The sequence below is a fragment of the Thermobia domestica genome, chromosome 13 (genome assembly GCF_964235325.1).
Source record: "Thermobia domestica chromosome 13, izTheDome1.hap1.1, whole genome shotgun sequence".
Classification (NCBI taxonomy): Eukaryota; Metazoa; Arthropoda; class Insecta; order Zygentoma; family Lepismatidae; genus Thermobia; species Thermobia domestica.
Window position 1 is genome coordinate 154588421 of NC_137466.1, and position 25026 is coordinate 154613446.

Consider the following 25026-nt stretch of genomic DNA (forward strand, 5'->3'; position numbering starts at 1 on the left):
GGGGTTACATTTGCACCTAAGCTCAAATATACATTGGATAGCATGGTAGAAATGCCACTAGGCGGTACTATACAATGACAAAAATGACACATAGTACTGTTTGATTAAATTGTGTATTTGCACTTGCATGTGTTTATATATGGATTCGTAGGCGTCGACTACACGAGTCCTCTTGGGTTCAAGTAGACATAGATTTTTCTTTTTTCTTTGAAATGATTTACAAAATACAACTTCCATACAGTGAAAATTTTAAGTAATTTAATGTACGTTATTATTATATAACAATAATATTCTCAAGCGAGTATAGCCTTCTTTTAAGAGTTATTTCTTTTTAAAAACTTAGAAATTAATTCAGTTAGTTTAAAAATGTAAAAATCTTCATAAATTACAAGATAGTTAAGTCATTTTCAGTTTTCAGACAAATTATTCTTAAATGTCCTATAGGTTGCATAGTAATTATTATTATTTTAATATATTTGTTTTCTGCTTTTTTTTTGGCCAAAATTGCTAAACGCATTTCAAATAGAAAAACAAAATCTCAATGTTTATTTTGTGTCTTGTTTAATACAAAATTTAGGTAATCATGATAAAGAAAAAGCTTTGCAATTTAAAAATAATTTCACACTTCATTTTTATATCTAAAGTCTGTCCCTCTTTATTCAACTTTCACGGAGAATCCTTCATTTTGGCAATCACTGTTCTATTAGATTTGTAAATAATAATAATAATAATAATAATAATAATAATAATAATAATAATAATAATAATAATAATAATAGGATACAAGACGTCGTGAGTTACTTTATAAACACCGAAGCGTGGGTGCACATTGAAAGAATTAAGAAGTCGGTGCCTATGTGCCGCTTTCGTAACTTATGTTAATAAATAGAACTAAAAAAAAGTATTATTATTTATGTTAATTTGTCTCTTTATGTTGTTACCTTTTGTATGAAACGAATGTAAATGCAAACATGGGCTTAAAAGTTATGTTTAAAAGTCTGAGATTAATTTATTAATATTAAATAAAATATAAACAAATGCTTTCTATCTGTTATTTATTTATCTACTTCCTTTCCTTTTCCTTCAAAGCTCACTCCTAGCTGTATGGTTAACGTACACGTCTTTGGCGTGGAAGACTGGGTTCGGTTCCCTTCTATATCAATATATTTACAGAATAGGTTACATTTTGTTGCTAGTTAACATGCAACAATGAAATTTTTTACAATTGATTTGAACATTTTTATTGTTTTATGCATCATAAACATATAGTGAATTTATGTTTTACTTGTAGATACAAATGGGTACTTTATTGGTATAAAAAAGCTGACTCAACCGAGAATCGAACCCGAGACCCTTTGCACGTTAGTCATAGATGCTTCTCACTATGCCAATCTGTCACTTGATAGCTTTACGCGTTGTATCATATATCCGGCGAGTCGGAAATTTTAAGACGCTTTTTCTAGGCTATTTCTGGCTATTGAGCTCTCCCGGTTTGTAATATTAACACTTCAAAGGCGCACTACTACCTTGGGAAAGAGGACCTTGCGAAAGTAGGACCTTCGATCACCACTTGGAAAAGGAGAGAACGTCGGTTCACACCAGTAGGAAGAGAGTGTTATGAAGATTCTACAGAAATGGTTGTACAGTAAAATGGTGTCCAAACGCCAACCCTTGAACAAAATCTTTAGCTTTGGGAAGATGGCGAAGTCCACAAGATCCAAATCTAGCAGCTAGGGTGGGTGAGAAAATGCGATCATCTTGTTTCTAGTGAGAAATGCACGTGTAAGGAGAGCACGATGACAAGGTGCATTGTCATCATGAAGCAGCCAGTTTTTCGCGCGCCACAGATACGGTCGCTATCGCTAAATGTCCTCCATCAGACGCCTTAAAACCTGGGAGTAGAACTCCCTATTGACGGTCTGGTCACTTGGGACGAATTTGTGATGCACAACTCAACAAATGTCGAAAACAATGTTGAGCATGCACTTGATCGAGCGGCAGACCTGCCTTGCACTTCTCGGTCGTTTAGACGATAAGCTCTTCCACTGTGAAGTCGTGATTTGTATTAATTTGGTTTCCTCCGAGGGGCACTCTCAGAGCTCCGGGGGGGGGGGGCAGTGGCTCCCAAAAACATTTCTGGAAGAAACAGTGCTCCTGGATCAGCAAACTTGGGACTTGGCAGCAACACGGTGCATGTTTAAATCGCACATGAGAATTGCCTGGACTATTCCATATGACACACCGACAATGCTAACAATGTTGATTGTTTACGACGATTTTCATGCACAAGTTTCCGTATGGTTTCAATAGTTTGAAGTGTTGTGCTCATTGAAGATCGTCCTTTTCGTCTTCCACTATGTTCTTCTGCTTTTGTAGTGCGTGTGCCACTCAAAAACACCTCGCCAACTCATTACAGCATTGCCGTACACTTGTCGAATTATGTCAAGCGTCTCTGTGATGGATTCACCCAGTTTCACAAATAATTTCACCTTCGCTCGTTGTTCTAACTTGCTGCCCATGGTGAAATCGCAGACGTGGTTACAATAGCACAATCTGCACAGCTCCCGATGTACACAAGACAATGTCTCCCGGCAAACTGACTTATGAAGGTCGGTCTCCCCGTGTCTGTCCATGCATCCTTGCGTTGTTATCTGTTGGAGTGTTACAAAACTAATATTGAAACCTTCTGATATCACCTCGTATATTAATGTGTAAATTACAGTGGCTATTAGTGTGTATATGAAAATTTTTCTTCTCCCGTTTGAAGGGAAAAAATAAATTCCTATTTGGTGGTTTCAAAATTCGTTGTTCCTGTCTCTCCAGTCAAGGTAAGTCCACAGAGAATTTATGTGTTTTCTTACAGTAAGTAGACAAAGATTTTGTGCTTGGTATATATCTGCCATAGCTACTTCAGTATATGGAACATCTCCTAGGGAGTAAGGGATGAGAAATACTTTAACTCACTAATGTATAATTATGTTGTGCGGAGACAAGTTAAAAAAAAAGTATATAAATAATATTTTCTAAATTTGTCCAACAGTATTGCCAGTCTTCCGATTTTTTAGAACATGATTTTTTCTTTGTTTTTGTTATTGTTAAATTTGCTTATCTCTTATATTCCCTTAACACCTTTAAATTACATTCTATAAAACTGTCTTGCTTATTAACATAATTAATGCCTTCTTCTAGCCATTTCACAACTTTAACACACCACCTAAGCGTACTTCACATAAAAGTGTCTCCCCATTCGTAGAGTTTCACAAGTCGTACTCACGGACTATACCTGAACAGCGGTCATACATTTAATGCAGAGTATTACTCTGCATTACTTACGAAACTGAAATACAAATTGAATGTGCTAGTCGCGGAAAAGTGAAAAAAAAAAAAAGAGTTCTGTTCGTACAGGACGATGCTTCTGTCCATAGAGCACCACTGCAAACACAACTGACAATGCGTGATCTAGGGTTTCGCTGTCAAGATTATCCTGCTCATTACCCAAATCTAGCTCCATCAGATTATTAATTACAATTAATCCCCGAACTCAAACCACAGTTGAAAGAACGCCATTTTGGATCTGATAAAGAGATGACTAAGACTATCAAATAATGGTGAGGGGAACAGCCTTCAGATTTTTAAAACTGATCTGGAAATATTTGGGCGCCGTACAAGGAACTGTCTTGAACTTCGAGAAATGTTTGTTTGTGTGTCTATGTGTAGGCTGAGGACCAGATGAGTGAAGCGAGAGTTACCAAATTTTGGTTATGGGTACCTTAGTCCAGGCTCCAGACCAAGACGAATCTTTTTTTTTTTAAATTCGAACCTCGGGTCCTCGGGAGGGGAGATGGTGAGTTTACCGGGAAATGTAAAAGTAGTAGAAAATGACTGCTGTTAGTGTTAATTTCTTAGTTTTCGCAGTCACTCAGATCAATGGTGAAACTCCGATTGCATTAACTTCCAAAGTCACCCCATTCGCCTGCGGGTCGGGGATCACCAGGGGGAGGGCATACTGTGACCTTTATTAGTGTAAAATAAATAGAATTTGGCGGTCGGTGAGATCAATGGTGATACTTCCATCAGCGATGATTTTGAATTTCAGTTACCATTGTATGCGGGCTGGGGATCACCTACGGGAAGGGGGGGGGAGAGAATTACGAGACATGTAAAAATAATCCAAAATGACCTATATTAGTGTCAAATCCATAGTTTTTGCGATCGATGAGATTAATGGTGATACTCTAACAGACGTTGACTTTCAAATACAGCCCCCATCGGCTTTGGGCCAGAGGCGTTTTTTTTTTCAAAATTCTAACAAGGGGTTCTCAGGGGGCATTTACCGGGATATGTAAGGTAATAGAAAATTACCGATATTTTTTCCTTTCGTTGTCCAGTTTGTTTACATAGATATTTATCTGACCTATTCTAAGAATTGGTATTTCAGCTAGTACAGAATAAGTCTAATATGTCATCATTCCACATGCTCTCTTTTTGGACTGGGCTACGAACTTGTCAACACCTCTAGTTAAAGTACAAAACAAATGTAATAAAAACATTATTTGCTAGAACCTGATATTTGTCTCAAAATTGCATCAGACATTATTATTTTTATATTGGATGATTATTAAAGCCATTTGAGAAGATTGAACTTGTTCCCAGTTTCCCTGTAGCCCTTTCCGACAGTACCTGTACAATCGTGCGGATAGATTTGTTATATTATACAAGCGAGAATTTTACATTTTTCACGCTCATTACGGCTTCGATCGATTGAGGGAGTTCCGTATTACGAATTTAATTTGTTTCTTCGTTGCAATTTAGCAAACCATGTGGACTTTGAAGAGTTTTATTGAGCTGAACAGAAGGCGGCATGGCTCATAAAAGTAAATATTTTTATTTTTTAACTTCTTTGTTGTTTCAATATTTGATGCCAGTGTATTTTGAGACTTACATGTCTAAAGAATTTTAATATGTTAACAATGTAGTAAAATCGTTTGTTCTATTGTATGTAATTTAGAAGAAAAATACAACTAGCACGATCGTGCGGATTAGGCTTTATTTCTCGTCTTGTAAATACGAGTAATATGATCGACAGAAGCACTAGATTCTTCTTGAGTCTTTTCATCAAATATAGTATGATAAAAAATACTTAAATTTACTGTAATTTTAGAATAATGTTTTAATGTTATGTACACCCTTCCTGCAAAGAGAAGTTACCCTCTTCAAAATTTTCCTGCCCCGATATCAAATCAATTTTTATGTGCAAAGTTGTGGCTTGAGAATATTTTGCACTAAATTTTTTATGTCGCTCCACAATTAGTGGCTACCACGGGCCACGTATGGAACGTACTACAATAGTAAAGCACTTCACATAATTCCCATATTACGAGGGAGAACCCAAAAGAAACCGGACTTTCGTTCTAAACAAATAATTTATTACATTTTTTTACATTTTTTTTCAGTCTCCTTCAAAGTACTCTCCATTAAATGCGATTCATTTCTCCCATCTTCTTTCCCACTGTTTGAAGCACATCTGGAACTCTGGAACTTTCATGACGTTCAATGCGCTCTGTGAAGTTCTTTTTACAGCCTCTACACCATCAAAACATTTTCCTTTTAGATTTTGTTTAATTCTCGGAAAATGTCATCATGTTGGTCAAAAAGTTTGGATCACTTTCAATCTGATTTTTTAAGTCCTGGCTCAAATTCAGACGAATGATTTGATCCTGTGTGAGCAGTCGAGAAACAAACTTAGCGGCAACATGTCTAATTTGCAAAACCTCAAGCTGGCACGAGCTCCAACTCACTCCTGCCTGTTTTGAAATATCAGCGATCATGAAACGACGATCCTCGCTGATTTTGGAGCAGATTTGTTCGATGTTTTCGTCGTTTCGAAATGATGAAGAGCACCCAGAACGTGCATGAGCTTCAACACACACCTCACTGCAGTTAAAGCGCCCAAACCACTCAAAAATTGTGTGGGGGTTCATAGTATCCTTCTTGAGAGCCTGTTGAAGCATTTGGTAAGTTTTCGTTTCCGATTTTCCAAGTAGCAAACAAACACACCCTTGTTCCTTTGAATCTGCCATAACGATTTCGCAGGCGTCAAACGAGAACAGTTGAGAAAAACAATAATACAATCAAACGTTAATCTCCTATGCAGACGCCGCTTGGCAAACTGATCTGGGAAGGTCTCTACTAGACCCACCTAGCAGGAAAATTCTCTACTACGCCTAGGAACGGCAGCGCTCTTTCAATCCGGTTTCTTTTGGGTCCCCCCTCGTAGTTTACTTTGTACATATTTAATTGAAGATAATTTGATCAGATAATATTTCACTTTATTCTATTGAGTACTCTATGAGTTCCTTTTGTGGCAATTAAAAAATACTAGCATTTGACATACTATTAAATTGCACAGTAAACTCGTTCTTTCGTAGGACTGTTTTATATTGACGTTATAAAATTATTAGATGAATCAGATACCAGCAACTTGTCCACCGAGGACGATGATAAATCCTGCCTGTAAATATTTAAGACATAGATCAAGAACAGGGCTGGATTAAAACATTTGGAGGCCCGGGGCTAGAAAAAATATGTGGCCCTGCTGACTTCACCTGACACATTTCTGTGAAAGTATAGTGCGAAAGTTATGGGAATATGTTTCATATTTTGGTCATATTTTATGACGATGATTGTATCTTTATGATTCGTTTTTAGATAGTCAGTTGAGATTTTGATCAGAATGGAAGCCCCTGTCCACCTGAAGACCCGGAGCTATATCCACCCTAAGCCCCTCCTTAATCCGGCTCTGATCAAGAATGTGACCTAGAAATAGATAAATGTGATGTGGATTCGAAAAGAGTTGTGCACGAATCCTGTACAAACGCTAAGGCAGATTGTTCTCCGCAGAGGAGATTTTTTTTTTTTTTAAAGAAAATGCTACATGCCATCCAACAGACATGTAGCAGATAAGCGTTACGACGGATATGATCATTTGCCAACAGTAGGTGACATCAAATTACCAAGAATGTGTAAACTGGAAGGATGTAACAGCAGAACAAAGACCCAATATGAAAAATGTGGTACTCGTGTTTGTCGAAAGAAAAGAACTGCTTCAAAGCTTTCCACTCACGTAAAACTAATCAAATGTTAAAATTACTAACGAAAAATAAAACTGTATAAAAATATTTCATTGTAGCATTTGAGGTACTTATAGTAGTTCTAATATAATAGCCCAGAAGCAAAAATGTACTTTCTTTTTAGTATTTTAATAAACAAATTATTTGGTGTAATGCATATCAATTTGCTAACAACTAACGAGCACAAATTTTGGGTCTACACTACTTTGAATGATACCACAAATGCAACCTAACTCGCACACTTGTGCGGATCTATTATTTTGATTAATACTGGCGCAATTAAAACCTAACACACACAATTATGCGGGTCCATTTTCTTAGAACCTACGATGGACCCATGCAAATTTTTCATAAAAATGTTCTATACATGTTTCATGTAGTATGGAAAAACCGGTTTTATGAAAATAATCTGAGAATTTCTACTCCCGTGCGGAAAGGGTTAATAGGCCTATACTTTTCCCCTTTATAAAATCGAATTTTTTCCTGCCCATTTTAAATAGCATTAAGCTACAGTATTTATTGATGATAATATACTTTCTCCTTAATACCTTCCTGATAAAGGATATTTTCTCGGTATGCTTGTACATTTGAAATATTATGAATGCAATAAATTCATCTTGATAATATATCTATCTTATCATTACCATGAGAAGTATTGATATCAAGAAAACCGTATTTCGTAACCTGGAAAGTGTTTACAGTGAATACTTCAATATTTATATGACGTTACAATCAGTAATATTCTATATGCTTTAAACTATAAAACTGGTGATAAATTTAGTGTAGGCGTTTTGTTCAATTTTGCAATAGTGACAAGTAAAAATAATTGTGTTCTTTTTTGCCTTCATCAAAGTAGATATTACTCGGAAATCGGTAAGTGTTACCATTAGTACATTTACAAATACAATTCACAAATGTACCAAAATTATATTGCAAACTACTACACACTAAATTTTCTATTGTATCAAAGGTTGGCGTTGTGAATTTAATCGATTTTATGCACAGTTTAAAAATATACAGAGTCATATCACTGAATGGCTGTGGTCGGATAAGAAGAGGGTAAAATGCCTTTGTATGGATTTTTTTAGTTCGGAAAAGTATTTCTTTGTAGCCATAAAACGAACAAGATATTAAAAATAAGAAATTTATATTTTATGTGCAAAAAGAAAATGAAAATTGAAGATCAATTTTTGTCTCAAATACAATTGTTAGGAATTTAATAAATAACAAACACTCTATAAGCATAAAGCTAGCCATTAACATACCAAGCCTAGGTCGTCGACGTTGTTTACCGAGCAGGGTTCTCCGAAAACCCCATGATCTATGTTTCTTGTCTTTCTCAACTCTTTAATGAGCTCCTCCGTGACAATGTAAATGGAGTATGCGCTTTCGGCGTGGGATGCTAGATTTTGCACCGAGAACTCATGTGATTCGAATCCCACGTTAAGCTGTAAGTCTACGTTTCATATAGCCATGCTGCTGAACGGAACATTGCACTCAAATTCTATTCAATCGTTTATTGCTCTAATTTACTTAAATTAGTTTTATTTTTCTCAAACTTTATTTTAGCATATTAGACTTTCAGATAACGCTATGCATAAGTTTTGTAATTCTCATAGAACGACCGTGGATTGTAAAACTAAAATATTTATTCCTTATAGTATGTCCGTTTTGTCACTGAGTTAAGTATTCCGCATGGCAGTAATAAATATGTGAAAGGGAATATATATCTATGACCTTCTTTTTCTTATTTTTCTGTGAAAAAGATTGATGAAAACTCGCTTCCAGTGTAAACAATTAATAACAATTCGCAGGTAGTTATAAGTTTTAAAATTAGCTTATTGTAGCTTGTTGAAAATAATATAGAAGATTGTTTGTTTTGAATTGTGTGTACTTGTGCAATGTGTCAGTAAATAAGCTTAGGCTTAAAGCCTATTAGTCACCACAGCAATACCTTCCAATAGACTAAATTACTTGTTGAAAATCTTTGCAATACACATAACTTATCTTTAAGAAATAAAATCAGTTGTTTGTCTCCAGAAACTATATGCTTAATGCCTTACTATGTTGAAATTTGGATCATGTCAAGCAGCAAAATATCAAATGCCTTCAAATGTTGTTTTCTTACTCCGACTTGTCAATGATATTTTGAAGTTGTACACTGAACAACGAATGAGCTTTCAATTGAATCGAATTTTCTAAGTGTTGAATTGTATTAACAATAGAGAAATTCATTTCTCTCTGCAATAGAGAAATGAAATCATAGGTAAAACATCTTGCAGTGCTGAATCCATATCAAAAAATGCCTTGTCGCTGTCTATTTCCGTGTTATCCATTATGCGAACATTGTTGTAAGCGGAAATTGTAAATTTCCAGTACTTTCAGTTTGAACACATGGATAGAAGCAGAGATAAAACTCATTCTCGGGATGGTTACTTTGTGTTAAAAATCGATTTCGGTATATCGTACCGCTTTTGCTCTATGACAATAAGTATTGAAACCAGAAGTACTAATAAGATTCAACCACTTCTGATTTTGGTACACTATTGCACGGTCGTAGACTGTTGTAGGTGGTGGCGTATGTTCTCTTGAGACGCTGAATAAATTGCAAATAACAACACGCTACCTGTTAACATTTTTGTTCTATGGAGATTAACGTTAAAACCGAAAACAGTTTATGTCTGACATTTTAGGTTTGAATGGACTCTTAACAGAGGAGAAGGAATCTATTCACGGTACCTGGAATAGATTGCATAAACAACGCTTCTCGATTTTTTTTTCGTTTTTGCTCTATGAAAATCAGTATTGAAATCGGAAGTAGTAATAAATTTCAATCACGTCTGGTTTTAGTAGATTATTATAGCTGGTAGTGATATGTTATCTTGAGAGGGCAAATCGATTGTAAAAGAATCACTTCTCACCACCTCTTACCGTTTCCGTTCTATGGCGATAAACGTTGAAACCGAAAATAGTTAATTTGAACTACTATTCTGCTTCCGCTTTGAATAAAGGATTAATGGAGGAAATAAAACATATTCTTGGGACTCTGAATCGATTGCAAAAGAAATGTTCCTGATATCTAACGTTTTTCCTCCATAGAAACCAGTACTGAAATTAGAAGTAATAATAAATTTGAACCACCTTCGATCTTGATAGAGTGTTGCAAATAGTCACGATACGTTGTATTGAGACTTGGGATCGTTTGCAAGAAACCGCTTCTCACTATCTGCTACCGTCTTCATTTTATGAAAAACGTTAAAACTGAAAATTGTTAAATTGAACCACTTTCGATTTGAACCGAGGATTAACGGAATAAATGCAATATATTCTTGCAATACTGAATCGATTGCAAATATATATCTTAGCGTTTTTGCTCTGATATATGTCGACATATAGACGGACGGACGGCCAGGCCGGTACCCAGCCCAAAAATTTAGGGGGGGGGGTGCGGTAGAAGTTAGGGGAGCCCGATACACCATATTATAGTTCATTACCATATTATAGTTCATTTGCAAGCCTACCGTGAAACTTTTAGGGGGGCAGCAAAAATTTAAGGGGGCGTCCCCCTAGACTCCCCTGGATACGGGCCTGCGGACGGCCATTACCGTTCTATAAGACATGCCACGCTTAAGCAAACCATAGTTTGGAAGTCTAAGAATTTGTGAAATGTAAATACCGAAAAAAAAGGAAGAACCACGAGGAAACTCATGGATATGATGTTATCCATCTCAAACACGTGTGGCCGAGAATATAGAGATAGGGATTCGTCACGCTAGTGATGATGAAATAAAATAATTCATATATTGAGATTCAGGTAGTGCAGTTAAAATTTGAATAAGTCATTACTCGAATAATGGATTCTTCGAATGTTCGTTATTTCGATATATGAACAGTATTCGTTATTAGTGAACAATTATTTCGAATTACGAATAATTATGTAAACAATTTCCTCGAATAACGTATAATTGTTGAAACCAGGGACAAAAGTGAGTTGGAACGCTGGATGACGACTTTCTCCCTTCCATAAAATATATATAGCGTCCCTCCACTTCCTAAAAATTACACTGGGTAAATATAGTCACGGAGGACAGCATGACGTCATCCGTTCCCCTACCTTTTCACCCCTGGTTCAAGAAATTGTTCGGATATTGAAAATGATAATACGAATCACTATTAGTCGACTAATTTTAACAGTTCTAGTTCAAACGATATTAAAATTACTCTACAGCGATCCGTACAATACAGCCACACCCAACTGTTCCGTGTTATTGTAAGTGCAATGTGTTTATCAAAATTTCTTTTTATCTTACAAGTGATAGTATGGTCCTAATGGTAACATCGAAAAGTTTTGCCATCAGTGGACATATCGAATAAATATTATTCTCGTAAATTCAAAATTTTTAGAACAAGAAATATAGTTTACTATTTTCATGCCTAACAGTAAATATAATAACATCATCTCATATGTAAAACTATCTTTCTTTCTTTTTCTTTTTAATTTCAGGAAGAAAATAAACTCCTTGTTGCTATATCAATCAATTTTGGAGAAAGCAGGTCAAGATGCCCGGGGGGTAAGTTAATTGCTCTAAATATTTAACTAAATAATTATTAGAGCAACCCACATTATGCTATATTTTTTGTTTAATTATGCTTTATTGCTTTCCAAATTATGCTTTATTATGCTTTGTTTTTAATTTCAATCATTGTTTTACATGAATCGTGTATAATGTATACTATTTACTATACATTAAATATTCTAAATATCTTGATCTATTTATTAATATTTTATGCAACCAGTTTCTTTCATATTTAATGAACTTTTAGAGGTGCATATATATATATACAGAAAGGAAAAGTAAAAGATGCCACCAAAAAGTACAGAAAAAATTCAAGTTCAAGAGGTACACATAACAGTACAGTGTGAAATTCTTGTGTACTATTCATTGTTGGCCGAAAAATATTCTTCTTGTTTTCCTTTTTTCTTTTCTCCACATCAAGGATTACACCGAAATAAAAATAAGCTTTTCATTGTTGCATTGTTACGTTCTTAATGATTTTGCATTGTAAATATTGTTTTTTTTTTTTTTTTAAATATTGATACAGTATGTTAAACTTGCAGTTAAACACAATTTTCCAAGAATTGTACTATAGACCCTATATTTTAAATTATGCTTTATGTTTTATTTTCTAAAATTATGCTTTATTATGCTTTTAAAATTAGTTTCTTCTGGACCCTTAAACAACCACAAGCATGATTAAGGTACCAACCATATGTGTGAATTGCTGTTATGCTTTTTTATGCTTTGGGTTGCCCTAATAATTATGGTACGTAAATGTTTGAAGATTTGTTAACTTGAGTCAATATTAAGGTAATAGATTTCTCAACATGATAAATTTTTAAAAAAAAAGAACATTTAATAAATTTCTTGGCGAAATACATTGTATACGCCTTTCTTTTGTAATTCTTATATATCATTCGGTGATATAAATATTTTGTTCCAGTTTAGGTGAATAATTAGGATTACTTTACAATTATTGTATTATTGTTAGGATTACATGTGTCACTATTAGTTGTAGGTATATCACTCTCACGAGTATTTGCGTTAAAAAAGACTGACCCAAAATCGTGTACTTAAGAGGGCAGACTACTAAATAGTTTTCAAAAGCTAACAATTTTTCTATGCCAGTTTTTCGTAAGTGAAAAGAGATAATGAAATGTAACTTACCACAAATAATAGACCCAAAAATAGGAATCGGAAGAATTTTCAGTGTAGCCATCCATAGAAATTACAGTGTGACCAGAATTTGAATTACCCAAAAACCTAGGTTATGGTCAGCGACTAGAAAAATGAACTCAACGGCAATTGATCACTTATCATGCTGTCTGTGTTTCTTGTTAATTACTTTTTAAATAATATTTGTACTTTAATTCTACTGATAATTAAAATTTATTTATTTTGTACTCTTTATTATAAAAGAAATACAAATATTATTTAAAAAGTAATTAACAAGGAACACAGACAGCATGATAAGTGATCAATTGCCGTTGAGTTCATTTTTCTAGTCGCTGCCATAACCTAAATTTTTGGGTAATTGAAATTCTGGTCACACTGTAATTTCTATGGATGGCAACACTGAACATTCTTCTGATTCGTATTTTCGGATGTAGAATAACATTATCTATCACTGAGGTAAGCTACATTTCATTATCTCTTTTCACTTACGAAAAACTTGCAAAAGTAAAATGGTTAGCTTTTGAAAAATATTTAGTAGTCTGTCCCCTTAAGTGTTTTACCTTTTTCTCAGATGCCATCTAATACTCTATAGAACAATAAAATATGCTGACAACACTGGTAGCATAGATATTTATATAATACTAGCTGAAATACCTATTCTTCGCTTGGGCCAGATAAAATATTTATGTAACCAAACTAAACAACGAAAGGAAGAAAATATCGCTCATTTTCTACTACTTTTACATGTCCCGGTAAACGCCCCCTAAGACCCCATGGTTCGAATTAAAAAATAAAGCTTCGTCTTGGTCTGGGGCCTAGGCCAAGGTGCCCGTGTCCAAAATTTAGTAACTTTCAGTCCACTCGTCTGGTCCCCAGGCCGCACACAGATACACAGGAAGAAAGACAAACAAATTCTTTATTTTATTCATATTAGATTAAAATAATGCAAAATTTTCAAAGCTTTTTTTATCCACAGTACTTTTCTAAAAGGTCCAAAATCTGCTCCCAGCACCACACACTTAATTTTAATACTAATTACGGTTAATCTGACTAAAGAGATACTAAGTTACGGTATTTATAATGCAAATATTTTGTTTTCAATAGGAACAGTTTAGTTGTCATTAAGCCTACATATAATTATCAATGATATAATGAAAATATTTTCTGCTTGAAAAACAAGAAAAAATTTCTTCACTTCAAGGCTCACTAACAGGGTTTATACACAATATTCCTAATCTCTTTGCCAATCTAAGTTTGCAGTGACGTAAGCACTGGCCCACTCACAATCAAAAGGAAAGTATTGTATTCATGCGCGCGTACAGTTGATAGCTAGTGTGTGAAGTAGTACTCTCAACGGGTCGGGTTGAAGACCGACCCGACCCGACCCGTGACCCTAATTGACTCACCCGACCCGATGACCCGAGTGACCCGACACGTGATCCGATCCGATTGACCCGACCCGAGTTAACCCGACTCGACCTGTTTGAGAGCACTATGGTCACGACACTGGGTGAACGCCAAAATGCACTCCCATTGGGAATTAAACCCGGACCACGTGTACCAAAGTCTTACACGTTAACCACTAGCTAGATCAAGCGGGGGATTTGTATATGCATCTTAATGAATATTTGGCACTTTTGAGGTTTGGTTATTTCTTTTTATAACTCATACCAATGTCCGACGTGGGAGAAATTTATTTTTTTCTTGCTTTAGTTCTATGTGACGAAATTTTTATTCAAGGTCAGTCAGTGTTCTCACCTGCTCGGACGGCAGGGGATCTTCTCGGAAGGCAGTAGCAAGAGTCTCTTGGCGGAGACAAAAGGAAATCGTTTAACTACAATGATAAGGGTTGAGGAAACAGGAGAACACCTGTGATTTTTTCTAACCCTTCAACTTTCATTTCAAAGTAGGTTCTTATGATTCCGGGACCCGCGCCACTTTGATTTTTCTTTCTCGGTAATTAAAACGTATTTTACAGTATATATAGTTGCAAGTAAGAAGATATATAATATGAATTTTGTAATATAAAATTTAAAAATACAGTATGATAATTAATTATAAAGTACTAATTTTATTTCATCACTTTCAGCCCAACAAATGACATTCAAACATTCGCACCCTGGGTCTTGGTCATCAATACTGCGTCTTATTCTTTGTCTTGCACAGTCAAGTCTTGGTCCTGCATTTCGTAGTCTTGGTTGTCTTTCATGCTATACAAGAGCCAAGAATGCTCGCCTCATCGGTACAAATGAAGACCAAGTGTGATTTTGATTATGGTCTTTCATACTATACGGAAAGCAAGAAAATATGCTCATCGCTACTTGGTGATCACCAAAACAAGGCCAAGAGCAAGATTACTATGCACTTCGTCTTGCATATCCAATCTTTATCTAATTCTTGTATCGATGTTCTTGGGCTTGGTGAAATAAAATGAAATATTCAGTTTAAGGTCCCTCGATTCTGCACCGAGGCTAAGGGATATGGTGACCGTGAGAAATGAATGAAATGGTGGAATGAAAAAAGTGGGAGGAAACAGGAGAACCCTGAGAAAACCCACTACACGGCGTTTCTCCACCACAAAGCCTACTTAGCACAAGCTGGGATCGAACCATGGACACCATGCACCAGAGATGAATTCTCTACCACTAAGCTACCGCGGCCCTGCTTGGGGTTGGTCGTCCATATCCAATCTTTCTTTTGGCCTTGCTTAAACAACTTCTAGTTTTGTTCTAAATCCAGACTCCATATTGGCGTAGATATTAATATTACAGTCGATTGGTAAAATCGATCTTCCACATTTAAAAATTAAAGTACACACAAGTACAAAAGCAAGCATTTACCATAAAAACACTAGCTGCAAATGTTCAAAATAGATTTATGGCTTCTATAAAATCAATTGAAAATTTGCTATTTTTAATTAGGCAGCTAGTGAAGAACAGCAGCTTTCGACTCCAGCCGAGTTTAAGCTCAACCTAAACTCAGTTGACCAAAGCGAACTGACCCGACTGACCCGACTCGATAACCCAACCCGACTGACCAGTCCCGACCCGACAACCCGAGTCGAATAACCCGACGCGAGCTGACCCGACCCGACAACCCGACCCGTAACCCGACTCGAGCTGACCCGATCCGACCCGTTTGAGAGCACTAGTGTGAAGCTAGTGCTGATTGATAGTGTGTGGACACATAGCTTCCGATTGACAATTACGTAGCAGTCAGTCACGTTCGAGGATCAGTTAACAAACAGTAGAACCGAAACAGCCGAAATTTCTTTATCCGTGGGATCCTTGTTCTTTCCACTACAACAAAATTTATACACTTTCTGACACCAATCAGAAATAAGCGCTCTACCACTGAGCCACCGTGCCCTCATATAGCATGGATGAGAATAAAAGTGCTTACAAATCTCAGCTCTTAAAAAAATCCTTCGTTGTCTCTCTGGGCCTTACTCAGTAGTTTTCGTCAACGTAATGTAACAATTGCATCTTAATTTGCGTTAATAAGCATGACAGTTATAATTGCTCTTTTTTTTTTTTGTTTACGTTGCGTTGCGATCAGCAAATTGTACGATGAACGCCTCTGTCTTTAAGACATTTATGAGAAACCTCATGGTAAACAGGGAAATTTTAAAAGATGCGAATTATAATAGAAAATTGGATCTCAATAAATTACATTGTGCTGTTCCTTGTGGTTCTGCTGTGTATTTATTTAAAAATACGTAGTTGCTTGGTTGGATCTGGGTTTCTTTCAGCACTGGGGGGAAATTATACGTGGACCTACAACTTAACATGGGCTCCCAGAGGGAATCGAAGCTGGGTCTCCCACACTGAAAGCGCGTATGCTAACCATATAACCAAGGAAGCTCAAGAGCAAGTTGTCTAATATTTCTGTCGTTCACATTCAAATTTTTGGAAAGAAGCGGTAGAAATTGTATTCTAATGCTTAAAATTATTTATTTATTTTATTTTTTTATTTACTTATTTTTTTGTAAACAGTATCACTGTAGATTTCAGCCGAAATTTCTTACTCTGTGGGAGCCTTGTTGCTTTGAGCGCACCAAAATTTATACACTTTCTGACAGATGGCCCGCTTTGTAAAAGCGTTCATATATATATATTAAACAAGAGTTTTATTCCCATCCAATGGTCGTAGAAGGCAACACCTCTGTGGCCAGAGATATTTTCAACTTTATGGATTATGAGACATGGAGAATGGTTTCAGGCTATATAATAATATGGATTGAAGTAAGGAACTAATGACAAAATCAAGTTGATGATAATGTGTCAGAGTTGCCTATTGTGATAAATTGCTTCTTGAATACATGTGCGGAGGTTATACGCAATATATATGTGGATTTTGGTGGTAGATACGGCGGTCTGGATTATATTGGTCTATGGCTTCGGTGAGTTCGTATATAGCTAAGAGGTGATCCAAGGGTGGGTAGGCATAGCATGATACAACTGGAACTTAGTCTAACAGCTCATGGACGATTGGATGTGTCAATTGGATTCGTGTCGCTATGTATCGTTGGCGTAGATGGTTTTAAGATTTTTTTTACATGCTAGACAGAAGGGCTAGCCACCTTTAAGAGCATTATGCCCTCTGTTAGGAGTGAGGTGCAATGATAGGATAGGCTAAGGTTCGTCCCTGAAAATCAACTTCGCCTTGAACATGTTTGCAGTGATATCAATTGTTCTGACCAGTACTGCTAGCAGGCGTACGGTATTGGGACTACATGACATATTCGAAAGAAATATGGCTAATTAATAGTTACAAATAAGCTACTTTAGGTGGCTACATTATTTTATTGTGTAAGGAAGAAGAATCATTATGCAGGGTGTTTCAAAACTATACCGACAACGTTTGGGAGGTGATTCCTGACACCACGATAAATAAAAAATTATAGATCAACTTGGATGCACAAATGCTTCCTTTCGAAGTTATAGGCTGCCGAAAGCATGAAAAAATGAACTCTAAAGGTCCACAGCTTCCGTACTATGGGACTTACAGTATTTGGGTCAAGACTTCACTTAGGAACTAATATGTGTGTTATCCAAAAATATATGATTTAAAGTTCTACGGTACTCGCGCAACAATTTTTATAGAGGGAGTTTGGCTACGGGAATATAATTTGAAGTACTCATCAACTATCTCTATAAAAATTGTTGTGGAAATACTGCAGGATTCTTAAACTCGGATATTTGGGTAGAACACATACTAGTTCCTAAGTGAAGTCTTGACCCAATTACGGTAGGTCCCATAGTTTTGGAGTTATGGGCCTTTAAATTTCACTTTTTCATGCTTTCAGCAGTCTATAACTCCGAAAGGAAGCATTTGTGCACCCAAGCTGGTTTATAGTTTTTGTCTCATTTTGGTGTCAGGAATTACCACCCAAATATTGTCAGTGTCGTTTTGAAACAACCTATATATATAACTTACTTCGTAAGGACAAACAAAAACTGCGCAAGTTATCTGCGTAGCACCAAGAAGAAGGGATATCCACTCTTCAACGAATTGCTGCCTAATGGCGGATGGGAAATGCAATTGCCGTGCAGTGTTGCCACAGTCCCAGCTCTAAAGTGGACTGAAAAATAGTACAAAATTGAAACAAAAAGGGCTGAATTTTATACCAGGTAATACACGGCTCTATAACATGAAACTGAAAGAGATAATGTTCTAGAACAACCCCCTCCCCCCGCCTTTTCCAAGAGTACAAATCAACGTGTCGATATAGATCTAAAGAATGCAGAAATGTTCGGGTATCTTGATATTCGTCAATATGGCGTCACTAGTAAACAACTTAGCCCGCTAAGCCAGCAATTATGTCAATGTATTTTTCGTGCTATTATTTTTTAGTGTAGAATCTTTGCAATGACAAATTATAGACTTACTTGAGCACACGCTGGTCTTCTTCAGAATATTCAACACTTGATTCAACTTTATTTTTTATTTATTTTTTTTTTTAAGGATTTGAAGATAATATTTCCACCACACTGTTTCCTTCTAGTCTCCTTAATGCGCAGTGCGGATGCGCCCATCTAGCGTCATTTCTATCCCAGTATAATTTGAATTACGAATTTCCCACACAAAGTTCCTAGTGTTAAGCGGTGCAAGGTTACAGAATGCAAGTTCAACAGCATTTTTTAAGAGTCCAACACACAGTATAAGTAACGTGAGATGTAGCAAAATCTTACTGACACTTTAGAAAATGTAACAAGTATTTGTTAAATGGTGCTGAATTGGGTAGAATTGTACCAACTTTTTCACAAAAGGGGCTGAAAATGCCAGCGGGGTACCAAAGGGCCGATGAATGATAAAAAGGGCTGAATTTGGTACAATTGTACCAAGTGTGGCAACACTGTGCCGTGGAATCCGGGTATTCTTAATCATATTCTATATGCACATGAATGACATTTGCTCCTATCTAGTTTCCAATTGGTACAAACTCTTCCAAATAATACTGAGAACTGTACGGTGCTGGGAGAATTTTGTCTACTGTTAAGATTGCTTATCGTTGTTAGGATTATGTGTTTCTCCGTCAAGAAAAGACAGACAACAATAGGAACAGTTTTTACTTAAATGTCTGCCTTTATTCATTGAGTGCATGAATAAATAAACAGATCAGAACAGTTCGAGCAGAATAAAAGTTATCAATTATATTGTAATATTCGGTACTAATCGGTACACGAATTTTCCCCACATCCATTTGTTATAAAGTTTTTATACAGTTTATACACTAGATTACAAATAAGTAATGTCTATAATAAAACTTTCCTCTGTAAATTGGACCACCTGCCCATAACAGCTAGGACGTTTAGGATTGTTGGTTAGGAACAACCCTGCCCTGTGCATCTATATCTAAAGGACCCTCTTGCCCGAAGCATCACAGAGGTAAAGTAGTATCTCCTGCCCGAGGCAGCGCGCAGTTGGATAAGGAACTTCTTGTCCAAAGCAGCGCAAAAGTAAGGTAAGGAGAGTCTCTCCAGCCCAGAGCAGCTTGGAGAGACTGATAGAATGTGATCAATCGGTGACTGTCTTCTGGCTCTATGCGTTCTCTTTCATGGCAAGTTTTTGGAACCGGAGCCTGTGCAGGTGTTGAAGGGGTCCTCTTCGTGATTCTTCGTGTCCTCTTCGTATTTCTTCGTAACTTCTTCCTATTTCCGTTGGCTGCTTGGTGATGATTGTGCTGAAGCATGTGTTGTTTCTTAATATGAGGGAATATTGCAATATTATTGGCAACAAACAACGCACGTTTTAACACTATAAATACTGTTTTTTTTCGATTTTCGTGAAAACTACACACCAGATTTTATCTTCACGTATTTAATTTTGTTTAGTTAGTTGTGAGGTATTAATGATATATGACTCATCTTTGGGCACTATCGTAGTTAAACAAACATTAAATTTTAAGAGTTAATCATAAGTTTGGACTACATCCTATTAATCATATTGCACAGGGTGGCCACAAAGTCACGTTACCTCTGAAAATAAATAACAAACCACTAAACGTACTGTATATATAACCACACGAAAAGAACTGAATGATATTAACAACAATGCTTTCAAGAAATTTTATTGAGATAGGAAACACTAAGTATCCAAAGGATCAGTCTGTCTACCGTCATTCTCATGACCAAGGATAGTAAGCCGCCAGGTTTTTGCGCGAGCTTTTCCGGAGCATTGCAGATGTAACTTGAGTGACAAAGCTTGTTTTACAGCTACTGTCGGTTCGGCTGTGGTTTCGTAACGGTTTTGTGCAATGATGCCTTTTAGTAAACTTAATAGCGTATTATCACAGGTGGCGAGGTCTGGACTTCGTGGTGGAAAGGTCAACTATCAACCATCGTTCAAACAATCTGAAACAATGTAAAAAAATACATTAAAGGAGTAACGGGAAAACTTACATTAGCATTTAACAAGAGATAACAAGACTATGTGGCCACCCTGTATACACTCGTCTTGTCGTAATGAAAGGATTGATTAGTGTATATTTCCGTATCTGTTTCATCTTAATACCAAGCCCATCCAGAAAACAAGTTCCGATAGAATGTAAAATAAAAGACGAATAAAAGAGAAAAATGATTTTATTACTGTGGAGCTAGTAATACATAACTTACTTTTCAACATATGCACTATCTGTAAATAGGTGACCCTCCCTTCCTTTTTGTCATTCGTTATATTCCCGAAATTCCCATCTCGTGTGGAATGAGGCCCCTGATTTGCAGCGCAGATTTTTCGTCTGAGGTACAGCAACACTCTTCGTAGCACCCAGAAAACAGACGTAGGTGTTTCACGCTCCCAGGACAAAGACAATATGGTGATGTAAACAGTAACAAAAAGTAGTTCGTGAAAAGCAATGATCATTCGTGTATATTTTAGTGTTCTATGCAATGAAACTTTATTGGATAAGTGAAAAACTATTAAAAAATTGGATTATATATACATATTATACAGAGTTAATAATTTTCGTCTATAATATAATGTGAATAAGCATTTTTGTACTGGCGTATGAATACAGACGCCAGAACTTGCCCGCTAAGGGATATGGGTATGTGTGTGCAACAGGTGCCCCACGGCGAGAGGGATTGAATCACGCGCAACAAGAAATATCCAAAAAAGACATGATTAGTTATTAATCGAACAAAAGTTACGGCTAAATTTTAATCTATAAAGTGGTGATGATACAGCACGGTAATATTTTGAAATGAGTGTACTTAAATAAGTGAACAAAACGTTGAAATCCGATTACATGTAACTTAGTGGAGAAATGATCGCTCGTATTGTTTTCAGCATAAACACAATTATAGTACTCAATGTCACTGATCTATACTATATCTACTGTCTTTCAGAATGGTGTTTGTTATAGTCTTTCTAGTTATTTTGCTGGTGGCTTTTCTGAAATGTTGCATGTACTTCAATACACACACAGATAGTTCGACTGAGAGAAACTCTCAAGGTAAGTATACTGTTGATAAATCCTATACATTAAACTAGAAACTAGAAAACTAAAATAAAGGAAAACAACGTACACTAAATTATGAACAGATTATAAACGAGAGACGTTCAAGTTTTAACCGAAATTTCTTTTCTTCTCTTACATAGAGAAGACATGCGAATCAATTACTGTTCTTTTTCAAGGTCCTCCAAATGTACAGGCACACATTTATCCCATCGGTGTGAGAGTCACGTGTCCCTGCAGCATAGAATTTTTTGGGGAGACGATCTTTCATCCATTTCTGCACACACGTTTTGACTTCGTCATTGGTGTGGAATTTTTGTCCGCTCAAGTGGTCCTTGAGGGGACCAAAAATATGACAGTCGTAAAGCGACAAATTGGAGCTATACAGGGATGGTCTAAGATCTTCCAACCAAGTTTGGTGATAGCTCTGACAGTTGTCATGGTCGTATGAGAATGTGGGTTGTCATGCAGAATGCTGACGCCATCCTTCACATCTATGACCGTATGATCCTCAAAGCCCCTTTGACTTTGGTCCGGCGGAGGTTTCTGTAGTATTGGCCCCGCGTGCCCGAAAATTAGATCATATTACCCTGTCTTTGTCCCAGAATACCTCCAGCATCACTTTGCAAGCGGACGCAGTAGTAGGGGTCCGCGTATGCGCGAATGACTCATCCTCACTCTCTTTCATGACCAGGGTGAAAGGTCAATGACCTGGCCCAGGGTCAATGACCTAGGGGTACCTAGGACCACCCCCTCTAAATTTTGGCAGGGGTACCTTGGCCCACCCCCTAAATTTTGGCAGGGGTACATAGGACCACCCCCCTTAAATTTTGGAAATTGCCAAATCTAAAAATTTGGTATGGTAGCCTAGGACCATAGTATGTACCTCTATCAGTATTGGGGGTCTATGTCGTTCCCTTTCATGGGTAAAAAATTGCCAAAAATTCAAATTTCGGGGGTTTTTGACCTAATTTATCCCCTTTGATGAGGTATTATTATCCTATATAGTTATATGGGCGTATACAGGGGTCCATTCCCTTTCATAACATATGGGTATATTAATGCACCCCTTGAAAAATTTGGGAGGGGTACGTTGGCCCACCCCTTCAATTTTGGAAATTGCCCAATTTAAACATTGGGTATTATAGTACAGGACCCTAATATGTATCATGATAAATTTGGGTGGTCCACCTCATTCCCTTCTAGGGGTACAAAATTGCCAAAAATATAAACGTAAGCAATACGTTGTACCACGTGTTTGGTCTTTTGGCCCAATTTGTCCTCTTGGATGAGGTCCTATTACCTTATATGGTTATATGGTCATGTATAGGGGTCCATTACCTATCATAAGACATGGGTATATTAATGCACCCCTTGAAAAATTTGGGAGGGGTACTTTGGCCCACCCCTTAAATTTTGGAAATTGACCAATTTCAACATTGGGTATTATAGTATAGGACCCTAATATGCATTATGATAAATTTGGGTGGTCCACCTCATTCCCTTCTAGGGGTACAAAATTGCCAAAATATAAACGTAAGCAATACGTTATATCACGTGTTTGGTTTTCGGCCTAATTTATGTGCTTGGATGAGGTCCTATTACCTTATATAGTTATATGATCATGTATAGGGGTTTATTACCTATCATAAGACATAGGTACATTTGTGCACCCCCGGGAGGGGTACAATGGTCCACCCCTTAAATTTTGGAAATTGACCAATTTAAACATTTGGTATTATAGTACAAGACCCTAATATGTATTATGATAAATTTGGGTGGTCCACCTCGTTCCCTTCTAGGGGTACAAAATTGCCAAAAATATAAACGTAAGCAATTCGTTATACCACGTGTTTGGTTTTTGGTCGATTTTATTCCCTTTGATGAGGTGTTATTACCTTATATGTTTACATGAGCGTATACAGGAGTCTATTACCTTTCATAAGACATGGGTATATTGATGCACCCCTTTAAATTTTGGGAGGGGTACCTTGGCCCAACCCTTTAATTTTGGAAATTGCTTAATTTCAACATGTGGTGTCATAGTACTGGATACTAATATGTATCATGATAAATTTGGGTGGTCCACCTCGTTCCCTTTTAGGGGTACCAAATTGCCAAAATATAAACGTAAGCAATACGTTATACCACGTGTTTGATTTTTGACCTAATTTATCTCCTTGATGAGGTCCTATTACATCATATAGTTATATGGTCATATAGGGGTCCATTCCCTATCATAAGACATAGGTACATTGATGCACCCCGGGAGGGGTACAATGGCCCACCCCTTTAATTTGGAAATTGCTCAATTAAACATTTGGTATTACAGTATAAGACCCTAATATGGATCACTATAAATTTGGGTGGTCCACCTCGTTCCCTTTTAGGGGTACAAAATTGACAAAATATAAACGTAAGCATTACGTTGTACCACGTGTTTGGTTTTTGACCTAATTTATTCCTTTGGATGAGGTCCTATTACCTTATATGGTTATATGGTCATGTATATGGGTCCTCGCTATCATAGTACATGACCTCAATATGTATCATGATAAATTTGGGTGGTCCATCTTGTTCCCTTTCATGGGTAAAAATTGCTAAAATATAAACATAAGCAATATGTTGTACCATGTGTTTGGTTTTTTGGCCCAATTTCTTCCCTTTGATGAGGTTTTATTACCTTATATGGTTATATGGTCATGTATATAGGTTCATTTCCTATCATAAGATATGGGTACATTGATGCATCCTTTAAAAATTTGGGAGGGGTATTTTGGCTCATCCACTCGGTTTTAGAAATTGTTTAATATAAGCATTTGGTATCATAGTACAGGTCTCCAATATGTACCACTATAAATTTGGATGGTCCACATCGTTCCCTTTTCATAGGTAAAGAACTACCAAAAATCAAATTTCGGAGGTTATTGACCTCTATTTAGCATGTTATATGGATATGTACAGAGGTTTATTACCTTTATATGTTTATGTTCCCTTTTAAATTTGGGAATTATCAAATAACAAAATTCGGTAAACGTTTTCTAAGCCCCATTGTAGATGTTGATGTTCCTCTTATGGCCAAATATTCAAAATTTAAATGTTATTGACCGGCTTTATTATTATTGAATAAGTACAGGATTTATTACTTTTTCATAAGACACAGGTGTATTTGTGTACCAATCTTAAATTTTGGAAGGGGTAC

At 36.4% G+C, this 25026-nt stretch overlaps 1 protein-coding gene across 3 annotated transcripts in view; it reads left to right on the top strand.

The window, feature by feature from the left end:
• LOC145668650 (uncharacterized) overlaps positions 1-25026 on the top strand; it is a 95419-nt gene that overhangs the window by 53789 nt on the left and 16604 nt on the right. For 2 of the 3 annotated variants that reach the window (XM_081736707.1, XM_081736709.1), the window contains 2 exons: positions 11635-11701; positions 21715-21821. In XM_081736707.1, the coding sequence (XP_081592833.1) occupies positions 11691-11701; positions 21715-21821 (118 nt within the window). In that variant the 5' untranslated portion in view covers positions 11635-11690. Of the gene's footprint in view, positions 1-7900; positions 8004-11634; positions 11702-21714; positions 21822-25026 lie in introns of those variants that run through there. The other variant, XM_081736708.1, reaches the window with a different exon arrangement.